The following is a 13,463-nucleotide window of genomic DNA, read 5'->3' on the forward strand; positions in this document are numbered from 1 at the left end:
AGTTTTAATTAAGGCTGTAACTCCAGCGTCTAGAACAGTGCCTGGCACATAAAAGGGGATCAGTGGGTATTTGTGGAGTGAACCAATGAGTGAAAGCCTAAACTCTACAGGATAGTCAATCCTCCTATGTTGCTATAAGGAGGGAAACTGGAAAACTGGATCACTGGCTGCCTGGGGGCTTCCACTGCACCTGTAAAGCAAACTCAGGACCAAACTCTAGTTATTACAGGAATGGGAGTTATGGTAGAATTATGAATCCCAGGAGTGGGAGTGAGCTCACAGCCACTTTCCAGTGATGCCCCAAAATCTGAATATATCCCTCCCCCTAGGTCACAGTTACTTGGTTAAATGCTCTGTTAGGGGAAGGCCAGAAGTTTCATGGGTGTATTCCTGAGGTTTTAGTAGCATCCTTCCCAGTGGGTAAGCAGCTTCCCTTTCCTTCGAGGGTTTCTGAGATTGCCCTCTTATTCATTCTGCAGATGGGCTGCACCTCTCCAACAAAGTGGATCAAGGAGGCTTATGTACAGCAGATTTGGGGTGTTTCTGTTTAAGAAAATCAACTGAGGTCATAATGGGTTGCCCAACATTTACTTGTAGGGAATGAGTGATGAATGAGCCACCGCAAAACATCAGTGGTAGTTTGATCATTCATTTATTGAACTGAATAAAATTTATTCTGCCCCTAGTATATGCTAGGCACTATTGTAAGTGTTCAGTGATGCATTAATGACAAAAATAAAACAAAAGACATCTTGCCATTGTGGAGATTGCATTCAAGCATGAGGAAGAAGGAAATAGTTAAACAATAAACATAACAAATTGTGCAGGTGATAGAAGATAAAAAATATCTATGGAAAAATTAAAACTAAACAGACAGCATAAGGGAGGTTCGAAACTGAAAGCAAACGGTAACTTTTAAATCATGCCCATTAACATGCTGGCCCTGCTGCCTCTTCAGTTACATGCTTTGCTTCCGCGGGTCACTTCAGGGCCACTCCAGGCCTCTGCCAGCACACAATTCACACCTGGTAATGGAAAACACGGGACTTAAATTAATGTGCAGTATCATTTCCAATAACTAATTCCCTTTGATAACAAGCCTGCTATATAGCATGCTTTGTAATTGATAGCACACTTCCCTCAAAAGTGTTCATACTCCCAAGTAACCTAGCCAGTATCTTAATTGGATTTACCAGGTAAGTCATATTTAAGATATTGCTTAGGCTTACTAAGCTAAGTTTTTCAATTAAACAAGGCCCTTTACTGCCCATAGACAAACAGATGAACAGGGAATGAAAATGTTTTGTTATTATGACCTTTGCACTGGGGTGATAGAAATTGCTCTCCAAATACAGAATGGCTGCATGCTCTCCACTATAACCACATTGACAATGTCGTATTTTTTAGGTATGTATCCAAAAGGAAGTTTCAGAGAATCCAACGTGAAAAAGATAGCACCATCTATTACCCCATTTCTTCCACGTAGACTGGTGATACACACCTATAAGCATAAATAATGATTATGCAATGAAGAAATGATTATGAGAAAGCATAATAAAATGTAACAAGCTCTGCACTTCCTCACCTGGCTCCAACCTGGTCATTACATCCAAATTATGAATCCCAACCTGGTGGACACATTGGCAACACCAGGGGTGCCTTGTAAAAATACCTATGCCCAGATGCCAACTCGGACTAATTAAGTCAGAATCTCTGAGGATAAAGTCAGGGTCCCTGATGAGTAACCTTGCTCTAAATATTACCCAAAAATGTCCATTACCTTCTATTTCACTTAATTTCCTACTTATTTTCACACTTGAATACCCAAATAATATCCAGTTTATACTGGTAGCTCAGGTCCTACAACATATTCTATTCAATTTTTACCACAAATTTTCTTGCATACAAATTGTTTTTCTTCCCATTGTTCTCAGTACATTCTAATAACATTCTAACACTAAATCAACCACACAATTTAGAATTTGATTATATGCTTGTCCCACATTGTTTTCTAATAAGAAATTAAGCTCCTTTTTGGCAAAGAATATATTTGTTCATATTTTCTAGATTTCCTAGCACACTCAATAGAATCCTAGGCACAAAAACTATCACTAAAGGTATGTTTGGCAGAAGCTATTGACAAATCCTATTAATACATGCAAACAAATTACCTCATCCACGTGCTTACAATTCGCCAGCTTCACTGAGTGTACCTTGATGTTTGAGGTATCCGGCTGAATGGAATACTCAATTTCTAAGCAGTCACCCTCATAAGGCACATAACCTAAAATACCCATGGAGAAATCTGAGTGCAATTATCTCTTAACTAGGTCATGTTAAACTTCACAAGTTACTTTGACATTTTAATACCTTCCAATACCTCCTGCTATTTTGAACATGTTTAAACAAACACATTAAAACATTTCTGTCAGAAAATAAGTTTATAATCCTTTAGGTATTGATCGTCCTCTACTGATTTAATAAAGTCAAAGGGGGAAAAGTGTCAACTGTGCAGCACAGCCAATCTAAGGAAGCAGCACAGGATTCGTTAAACAATTGGCCATATTCACAACTCCTTAGCGTGGCATTCAAGTACACACATAAGAGCACAAGTTTGAACTTGGCTGCCTGCATTTAAATCTTGACACTGCCATTTACTCAGTTTGCAACCTTGGTCAAGGTGTTTAACCTTTGTGACTTGGTTTCTTCATCTATAAAATGAGAAGCACAATAGGAGTTTTCATGATATAGAGTTGCTGTGAGAATTATACGATATGTGTAAAACTCATAGAATAATGACTGGCACATAGTAACCACCACATAAGCGTTGACTGGTATTAGTGATAGCAGTAGCACTAGGAAATATTGCTCCTGTAGGAATAAATGACTTCCCCCAGGTGTTGTGGTCAGCTGATGGACTCTTAAGTAGACACTTTACATTTTACAGTTGTAAACACAGAGTTTCAAACAGAATTAGACAATAAGCAATAAGTGAGTCACAGAGTAACAAAGCTACCTGAATGGACCTGGAGCAACTGGAAATCTCAAACACTCCAAGTGGGAATGTAAATTGGCATAACCACACCAGAAAACTGGCAGTCTCAACACAGTGAAACATTTCTATGCCCTAGGACCCAGCATTGTAGAATGACACAAGACACAATGCTAGACCTCTTCTCTCTCTGTGTTAATTTACACGCATTTCTTTGGCATGGGTTTACAGCATATCTTGGACTGATAAATCCCAAATGTATATACCTCTAGCTCTAACCAACCTCAGATTCAATTATCCACATGCCTGCATCAATATGAGATATCCAAAGCTGAGAAATTGTTCTTTCCTTATTCACCAAATTATGCTTATCTGAGCCGTCTATATCTGAAATTGGCAACACCACCCTTAGTATTGCTGCTCAAACCAAAAATGTTGGAGTTACCTTTCATTCATCTTTCCTTCACACCAAAGCTCCAATCTGTCAGCCACTACTTTCATCTCTAACTTAAAAATACATCAAGGGTCAAATCAATCCTTAGATCCTCTACTTCTAAAACTTCATACAAATCTCCATCATCTCTCACCAGGAATATTACAATGTTGCCTGAACCGAGTTCCTGACTCTGCCCTAGCCCCATATAGTCTCTTCAAAGCAGACAGAGTGAACCTCCTAAAACAAAATTCAGGTCCGAGTCCTGGTTTTACACTCAAGAAAATAAAAAAGCAAGCTGCCCAGCGGGGTTGAGCTAATCATTCCTTTTATACCCAAGCTGCATGACAGCTGCAATGGACCCAAATAGCAAAAGCAAAGTTTATCTTTGGGTGTAAACTATATAATATAACATATCTGCTGATTACAAATAGAATTCAACAACAGATACACATAAACATGCACACATACACACAGAGAAAGGTACAAGGTTACCTCCCATCCTAATGTTGAAGCATTTGTAGTATATTAAAAATAGTTTCCCTGTATACTTCAGAATTTTTCACTGATTAGAAATTAAATACTTATATGCATGAAAAATACATTCGTACATTACTGAATAAATTCAACAAGTGAACTCACAATAAATGATAGCAGACATTTTTATAAATATTACCTGTCTGTCCCTATATTGCACAGCATTTTCAATTCCAAAGGTCCAACTATAATATTGAAGAACCATTAACTGGAGCCAAGTACATTGTATTATAGAAGTAGTTGTAGTACCGATATCCTCTAAAAAATTAAGAATTACATTTTTCTAAGAGTGTAAATCATACCTTCAGAAACAATGTCCACAGAGAAATAAATGTTTTAATTAATGTAAATAATATTTTTCTTTATAGAAGTAACATAACCAACTACAACTCTAGTCCCTGGGTCTGATGATACAGCTCCACCAAAATGATCAGGCATAGCATCCACCTGTAAGATGAAGAAACTGTTACTTAAAAAATAACACAAATTTTAAAATGGAAATGTTTGTGATTAAATCATTGATGTTCAAAAAATATTTTAAACGACCTGTTTGAACACTGAGAATATATGTCACATGCCAAATGGATCATAGACATGAGATGATGGTGAAAATCATGCCTGTGTTTCCTGTATTGTTAAAATATATTTTAAAACATTAATTGCACACCAAAGTTTAATGCATACCAGTATTAGATTCAAAGAGAAAAAATACTGTTCTTGTCCTCTAGTAATTCCCAATTAAATGAGAATAAATTAAAAACATATCTGCTCATAAGCAAGTTGTGGTAAAGGATATATAACACATTCAGAAATGGTTTTTGTGAATTCACAGGAGGGAGAAAATTTCAGACTAACAGAAAATAAGAGCATTACCTGAAATAAGTCAGATTTGAGCTGGGTTGTGAAAGAAGAGAAAGATGTAACCAGGCAAAGGATAGGGGGTGAGATCAGGAAGACAGGAAAAAGAGAAGTTGGGGGAATAAAGAGCAAAATCATAACATTCACAATACAGGCCTGAAGGTAGAAACATAAGATAATGTTTAAAAAAACAGCCTCAATCGAGGTACAGTTTCTGAAAATACCAAGTCCAATTTAGGGCTTTAATTTATCTACAATAGAGAGGAATACAAACCTTTTTGCTCTTTGGAAGTGTGATAGTCACTATATTATAATTTTCGAAAATAACACAAATAATACATGCTCATTATAGTAAAAGTACAAAAAAACAGTTAAGCACAAAGCAAAAAGCAAACACCCATAATTCACATTCCATTGCCCTTGACTACATTTCGGTATTAACCCTGATCCCAAGTTTTTTGCTATGCCCAAATATATATGCCCTATTTTAAATGCAGATTAACATTATATTTACTATTAAAGTATCATATAATGAACACACTTTTAAAAAATGAGAAATCACTGAAAAAGTATTACTAATATGGAATCCCAATTAATGAATATACCACAATTTATTGACCCAAATCCACATTATTAGAAATGTAAGTGTTATTCTAACACATTGCCTACTTGCCTGATTTACCTATAGAATAAACTCCTAGGAATTTGTTCTTTAAATATTTCTGATGGAAACTTGAGCCATTGAGTTGTGTATCATTTTCCATGGTTTTTTAAATAGCTAAGTTCACTGCTACTCCCACTTCTGAACTGCTGTCTTTGCAGCTGTCAATACCAATATCACGTTTATTTCCTCTTCATTAACTGTCATACAGGAACGAAGGAAGACCAATCTCTCGTCCATGTATCTACCACCACTTGAGAGTCAGTACCCAAATGACGATCCATAGCATGCCCTGACCTCTCTGTTCCTTGATTCCACACTAGTCCACAGACATAGTGCAGGCTAAACCTTTGCCCATGGTACCTGTCAAACTCCCACTCTCCAGGTGCGGTTTCTTTATCTGTACAAACAACACCAACCCAACAGGGAGTGCAGGCAGATTCAAATGCTTCTATGAGAGACATGGAATTTCCATACAATAGAGGTAAAGTGGATTATCAATTAATGGTAAGAGACACCTGGGTAGCCGTGAATGAAATAAGATAAGGATCCTTCTTTCAGTCTGCACACCTACATCAAACCCAGGCTGCCTGAATGTTTAGATGTAAATAAACCAATAGCTTTCGGAAGAAAAGCTAAGTGAATATTTGTATAAATTATAAATTGGAACTACCCTCTCTAAGGATTCTCCCTGAACACAAAAGCTACACGGACATGATGGAAATATTTATAGTATATAAATATTAAACAGATGGAGAAGGGGCAGAGCAAGATGTTGGAACAGGACTCTCCCATGACTGTCCCCCAGCAGAAACATCAATTTGAATAACTACATGCATGAAAGTACCTTCCCTTGAACAAAAGATACCAGGTTAGAGTTCACAGTATCTGGTTATAGCATAACAATAAGAAAAGATGCACTGAAGAGGGTAGAAAGGACAGTTTTCCATTACCCACATCACTCCTCCCCAACCCCCAGCAGCACAGCATGGAGAGAGATACCATACACCAGGAGAAAAGACAGAGAAGTAAGTATAAATCGTTGCCTGGGAACACAATATCAGGTCTGGCATGCTAAAAAGCAGCACTGTACAAATGCCCCTACCTCCTAATTGCAAGAGGGTGTCTGCTGACTGAGTCACTAGACTCTCCATGGCACCAGCCAGGAATCTTCAGACACAGCTAAACGGACTCAAACTCCAGCCTTCATCTCTGCCTGGCAGCTATAGCGGCACTATGTTCAGAATAATCCACATTACCAGGCAGTACTCACTGATGGGGACTTGGATTCCAGCCTGGCAAGGTATCAGCCTCAGCAACTATGTGATTCCAGTTTGGTGCAGCATTTGTTGCTGCAGTCCTGAGCTTACAGCGCCCCCTAGTGCTGTAATGGCTATAGTGTTCACAGGCTTAAGGACCACAATATAGGACCTTCTACTACAGATTTCTTGACAGGCTTATTCCTGAAGGATGTCCCCAGTAAAGCCAGACTGCAAAAACTGAAATAAACATCTACTTCTTCAATACACATACATCAAGACATGACCACAAGGATCAAGAACAATCAGGAAAACATAACAGCTCCAAACCAAAGAAACAAGATAACAATGACCCTAAAGGGAAAGAAATGTATGAATTCTCTGACAAATAATTCAAAATATCTGTTTTAAGGATACTTTGAAAACTTCAAGAAAATACAGAAACAAGATTTAAAAATTTAGCATAAAGATGGAAATAATAAAAGAATAGCAAACAGAAATCCTGTAGTAGAAATACACAACAAACAGAATGAAAAGTACAACAGAGCATCTCACCAGCAGAATTGATCAAGCAGAAGAAAGAATCTGTGTACTTGAACACAGTGTATTTGAAAATACACAGTGAAAAAAAGAATGAAAAGGAATGAAGAAAGTTTATGCAATATATGCGACAATATCAGAAAGGCCATTGCATGAGTTATTCTCGTTCAATACAGAGTAGAAAATGATAAATGGATACAAAGGTTATTTAAAAAATAATATCAGAAAACTTTGCAAATCTGGAGCAAGATATAACTATTTAAGTACAGGAAGGTGTAAGGTCTCCATTCAGATTCAGTGCAAATAAGCCTACTCTAGCATATTCTAATCAAATTGTGAAAGATCAAAGAGAAAGAAAGGATCCTGAAAACAGTAAGAGAAAAGAAGTAAATCACATATAAGGCAGTTTCGATATGTCTAGCAGCAGACTCCTCAGCAGAAATCTTACAGGCCAGGAGAGAATGAGACAATAACATGCCAGGAAACAGTGGGATGATGTATTCAACGTGCTGGACGAAAAAAACCCTGCCAAACAAGAATAATGTACTCAGAAATGAAAGGGAGACAAAAACTTTCCCAGACAAACTACGCCTGAGAAAGTTATTCACAACCAGAACTGTCATAGAAGAAACACTAAGGACAATTCTTCAAGCAGAAAGAAAAGGACACTAATGAGTAACACAAAAACATCTGAAAGTATACAACTCACTAATAAAAGTAAGTACACAAATTCTGAATACTTGAACAATGTAATGGTGGTATCTAAATCACTTATATCTTTAGCATGATGATTGGAAGAGAAAACCCGTAAAAATAAAATAACTATAATAATTTGTTAAGGTATATACAATATAAAAAGTTGTAAGTATAAAAATTCAAAATGGGGATGAAGTTAAAGGGTAGAGTGTTTTTATTCTGTAATAAAAGTTAAATTGTTTTGAGCTTAAAATAACCTGTTATAACTATATCTTTGTAAGCTTCATGCTTACCATGAAGGGAAAAAACCTATAATAGATATATTGAATATAATAAGAAATCAAAACATAGTATTAGACAAAATTTGTTAACTATAATGAAAGATAGTAAGAGAGGAAGAAAGCAAAGGAAGATCTACAAAAGAAGTAAAAAACAATTAACAAAATGACAATAGTAAATCCTTACCTGTCACTAAATACTTTGAATATAAAAGAATTCAATTCTCCAATTAAAATACATAGAATGGTTGAATAGATAAGAAAACAAGACCTAACTTTAAGGTGTCTATAAGAGACACACTTCACCTTAAAGGACACTCATAGACTACAAGTGAAGGGATGAAAAGAGATATTCCATGTAAATGAATACGAAAAGAGAACAGGAATACCTATTTTCTATAAAATAAAATAGACTTTAAATCAAGAATTGTAAAAAGAGAACAAAGAGCTTATTATATAATAATGAAGGGGTCAATTCATAGTAAGACTATAATAATTTAAATATATATGCAATCAACATAAGAGCACCTAAATATATAAAGCAAATACTAATAGATCTAAAGGGAGAAATAGAAAGCAATATAATATAGTAGGGTACTTAGATACCCCCTTTGCAGAAATGGAGAGATCATCCAGAAAGAAGATCAACAAAGAAATTTCAACTTTAAAGTGTACTCTAGATCACATGGACCTAACAGACATTTACAGAACATTCTATATGACAACTGCAGAAGACATATATCTCTCAAGTGCATATCAGACATTCCCCAGGAGAGATCATATGATAGGCTACACAATAAGTCTTAACAAATTTAAAAAGATTGAAATCATACCAACTATGGCTTCTGACTACAATGGTATAACACTAGAAGTCAAAACCAGAAGGAACTTTCCAAATACATGGAAATTAAATAACATCCTCCTAAATAACCAATGTATCAATAAAGCAATTCAAAGGGAAATTAAAAAATTTATTAAGACAAACAAATATAGAAATACAACATACCAAAACCTTTGAGATACCTCAAAAGCAGTTCTAAAAGTGAAGTTTATACCAATGAACACTTATATCAAAAAGAATCACTTAAACAACTTAACGGTACATCTCAATTACCTAGAAAAACAAGAAAAATTTAACTCAAAATTAGGAGAAGGAAGGAAATAATAAAGATTAGAGCAGAAACAAATGAAATAGAGATGAGAAAATGATATATAAGATAGAAAAAAATAGTTGTTTTTTTGGAAAGAAACAAAATAGACAAACCTTTAGTTATACTAAGAAAAAAGAGAGAAGACTCAAATAAATAAAATAGAAGATAAAAAAAGAGACATTAAAACTGATATCACAGAAATAAAAAGGATCATAACAGACTATGATGAACAAATATAAGCCAACAAAATGGATAACTAGAAGAAATGGATGAATTCGTGCATACATACAACCTACTCACATTGTAATAGCTGTAATGTCCCTATTGTAGAAATAGCTTACAGTAAACAAAATTGTTGTAATCTCATTAAAACTTAAAGAAGTTCCAAATAAAATCATGAGGCTGCTTTACAATTCTCATAGTTGCAAAGATTTCAGAGCAATAATATTTCTACAATTGACAATATGGGCAAACAAGCAGTCTCACAGCCTACTGTTGAAAAAATCAAGTAGTACAATATAGCTAAAGGATAATTTGATAATAGCAATTGAAATGGTAAATATTTGGACTGAAGTGATGCTTACAGGACTCTGTAAATCTACAAAAAGTTAATGAATTATACTCTTAAGAGAATTTTCTAGCATGTAAATTATACCTCAATAAAGCTATTTTTTAAATGTTTAAAATGAAAAAGTCCAGGCTTCACCAGTATACAATATACACATGTAACAGAATTCAAATTGTACCCTCTAAATTATTAAAATTTTTAAAAAGAAATAAAGAAGAAAATATAAATAAATAAAATGTTTTAAATGCACATCATTTGATATAGCAATTCTACTGCTGTGAATGCATACTAAAGAAAATGTTTCTTTTTTTTTACCTGAAGAAAGGAAGTATAGGATTATATGGAGTCTAATAATTATCATTTTAAACCATATTGTATAAATACTAGAAGAAGAGATGATTTTTATGTTTTAAAACAGAAATCAATACATATATTAGGGCAGAAGAACCTATAGCTTCAGGGGAGTGGGACTTCAAATTCCAGTTTACATCTACCCTACCAGTTACGCTAGAGAGAGGAAAGATTGAAAGCCCACTAGGATAAGATACAATCCCCAAACTCATGCAAATCTTACTCTGATTGCTTTCAATCCACGAGATGTTTTATTAGCTTTAACAACTGCAGTAACTTTTTGTCCAACTATTAGAGGCACATTGCCAGTCACAACATCACTACTGAAGTAGATCGACTCATCAATCAAGCCGTAATCGCAAAAGAAACTTGTCACAACTCCTTGCACAGTTTTCAACTCGATGTCATCTATGAGACAGGTAAACAAAGGTCACATTAGTTAATCTCAAATGCAAACATTGATTACAAATAAGTCCTACACTGACTATCTGTGTGGGCATATTTATTAACTTTTAACTATTTATTAACTTCTTCTATTAACTTCACCTGCCAATCAAGGACAATTACAATTTCTGCTTAATAGGGTTGTTGTGAATATTAACAGACACATAAATGTCAAGTGTCCAGAGCCGTGAGTGCATTGCACAAGTTAGCTGCTATCATAGTATCTACATATAGTCTTTAAGCTTCCTCTAGTATTATACCCCTTCATCATTAACACCAACGTAACAGCGGCAGGTTCTACAGATTTTTTTTTTTTTTGAGATAAGGTCTCGCTCTGTTGCCTGGGCTAGAAGTCAGTGAGGTCATCATACCTCACTGAATCCTCAAACTCCTGGTCTCAAGCGACCCTCCTGCCTCAGCCTCCCAAGTAGCAGGGACTACAGGCTCACACCTCCACACCCTGACAATTTTTTTCTTTTTCTTTTGTAGAGACAGGGCCTCCCTGTGATGATCAAGCTGATCTCAAACTTCTGGGCTGCAGCGATCCTCCTGCCTCAGCCTCTCAAAGTGCTAGGATTCCAGGTGTGAGCCACTGCGCCCCCGTAAGATTCTTAACATTTCATCAGAAAAAGCACAAAAATATATTCGGAGATTTAAAATTACCCTGAAACTACATCCAATTTTTTCTTTCCTTTTCTTTTAGTTCTGCAAAAACTTATCTGCGAAGTCATATTTTGAGTTCGACCCTGGCAGTCTCCCTGCACAACGAGTTCCCTGTCCTCCTATGGGACCAGACATAAGAATCTTCCCCTTGGCTTCAAATACATGCCCATTTGGGATACAAGAACAAATTGTCTCCCAAATTGGGAGGCTCACGCCCACTGGAAATATATATAAGTAGGCACCTGCTGCACCACCTTGTGGGGAAACGCAGAGGCAGTACATCCCCCAGAACCTTGTCTGTCAACACCTCCCTGCTCTGGACCTACATGAGAGTTTGGGGCTCAGGTCGCTGCAGGCCTAGCTCTCAGGGACTGGGGACTCGGGATGCTCCCCCATGCACACACACAGATGGAGCCACCCCGCATGCAGCGCTTGCCTGAGAGCCCACAGCCTCAGGTGAGGGGTGAGGAGAGCCCCTAGGGTGACGCAGCTTGCTTGGGGGACAAGGGAACACACAGAGAGTACCTTGTGGGAGCCCCTGCTGCTGCATGCACTCTTCCTCGGCGGGGTCTGCCCTCTTCCGGAAGAAGGCCAAAACCGGGTTCAGAAGCCTGAACATAGTCCCGTCAGCACCAGCAGTCTGGGCACCTCGTGTGTCAGAAGAAGCACGAGGCCTCCTCTGTCGGGAGCTCTAAAGTCACAGTGGCACCCCCAGGAACCCGCCTCCTGCTTCTCTTCCTCAGACTCTGTGAGATAGGACCCAGCCGCTAGTGAGCTGCCCTCAGGAGAGCCAGGGATGCTACAGCCACCCTAGGAGCTCCCAGCGCCCCCCTCACTCCCGCCCCTGAGGCTGTGCTTGCCCAGGGCCCGCCCCCACCTCCATCCAGCCAATGAGGGTGCAGTGGGCAGAGACGTGGGCCCCTGTGGCCACTCAGAGGCAGCGGGCCAGGACATCGTGGCTCCCATCAATGCTGAGGGCACCATTAGGATGGCCTCGGTAGAATGGCTTGTGGGCTGGGGTTCAGTGTGTGCTTTGGGGCACAGGGGGTCTTCTGTGGGATTCCCTGGGAGGACTGGGTTCCTGAAACCCAGGCTGTGCAAACAAAAAATCCAGCACTATCCCTTCTATTCCTGGTGCTTAGTATAAAAACTAGTCACACAGAAGGTCAGTAGTTACTCCACCCAGGGATCAATTTTGTATATGAAGAGGACGGAGGTTCCTGTGGGTATGTAATGTTTTAGTGATGACAGATGCGTGTCTTTTGTATTGACTCCCTTTTTGAGCCCAGTAGTAATTTACGATATAATTCTTTGATAATCATTGCTACCACTTACTCATTGCCTACCTAGTTTTACCAGTTACTCTACTGTATATATTACACGAATATATTATATATAATATATATATTATATATATGTATATATACGAATATATTATTCATTCATTTAATAAATATTTTTAATACTAACTATGAGCTGGACACTGTTCTGGGCACTCATAATTAGTCAGTGAATGAAAGAGTCAACCATATTGATCCTGTAGAGGTAATTTTTCACAGGAGGAGGAAAAGGGAGACAATAAACATAACAAATAATAAAACACATATAATAATATACTGAAAAGTAATAAATGCTATGGAAAAGTATAGCAGGGAAAGAGAATGGATTGCATTTTGGAATAGGGTGGTCAGTGTGGCCTCATTGGAAAGCAATAGTTGAGCAAAGTCTTGAGGGAGATGTTGCAGTTCGCCAGGCAGATCTTTGGGGAGGAGCTCTCCAGACACAGAGAACAGCCTGTGCAAAAATTGTGAGGCAAGACTGCAGCTGATGTGCTTAAAGAAAAGCTAAGTGATTGGAGCAGAGGGACAGAGAGCTAGAATAGTAAGAAATGTGGTCAGGGAGATAATACAAATTCAGGATGTGTGGAGCCTTGTAGGGCACTGTTAAGTTCTTTGGCTTTTACTGTTCATGATGTGTGAAGTCCCTGAAGGGTTTGGAGCCTTCATGGAATCCTTCCAGCTGCTTGGCTGTG

General features: G+C 37.5%; 1 protein-coding gene across 1 annotated transcript; it reads right to left on the bottom strand.

Annotated features, from left to right (window-relative positions):
- Window positions 1–1,309: 1,309 nt before the first annotated feature.
- Window positions 1,310–12,050, bottom strand: LOC105860570 (cancer/testis antigen 55). Its single transcript, XM_020284862.2, is given in 5 exon segments — window positions 1,310–1,501; window positions 2,172–2,284; window positions 4,265–4,409; window positions 10,548–10,732; window positions 11,957–12,050. Coding segments are annotated over 5 exon segments (729 nt in total).
- Between the last annotated feature and the right edge of the window lie 1,413 nt (window positions 12,051–13,463).

The sequence above is a fragment of the Microcebus murinus genome, chromosome X (assembly GCF_040939455.1).
Source record: "Microcebus murinus isolate Inina chromosome X, M.murinus_Inina_mat1.0, whole genome shotgun sequence".
NCBI classification, from domain to species: domain Eukaryota; kingdom Metazoa; phylum Chordata; class Mammalia; order Primates; family Cheirogaleidae; genus Microcebus; species Microcebus murinus.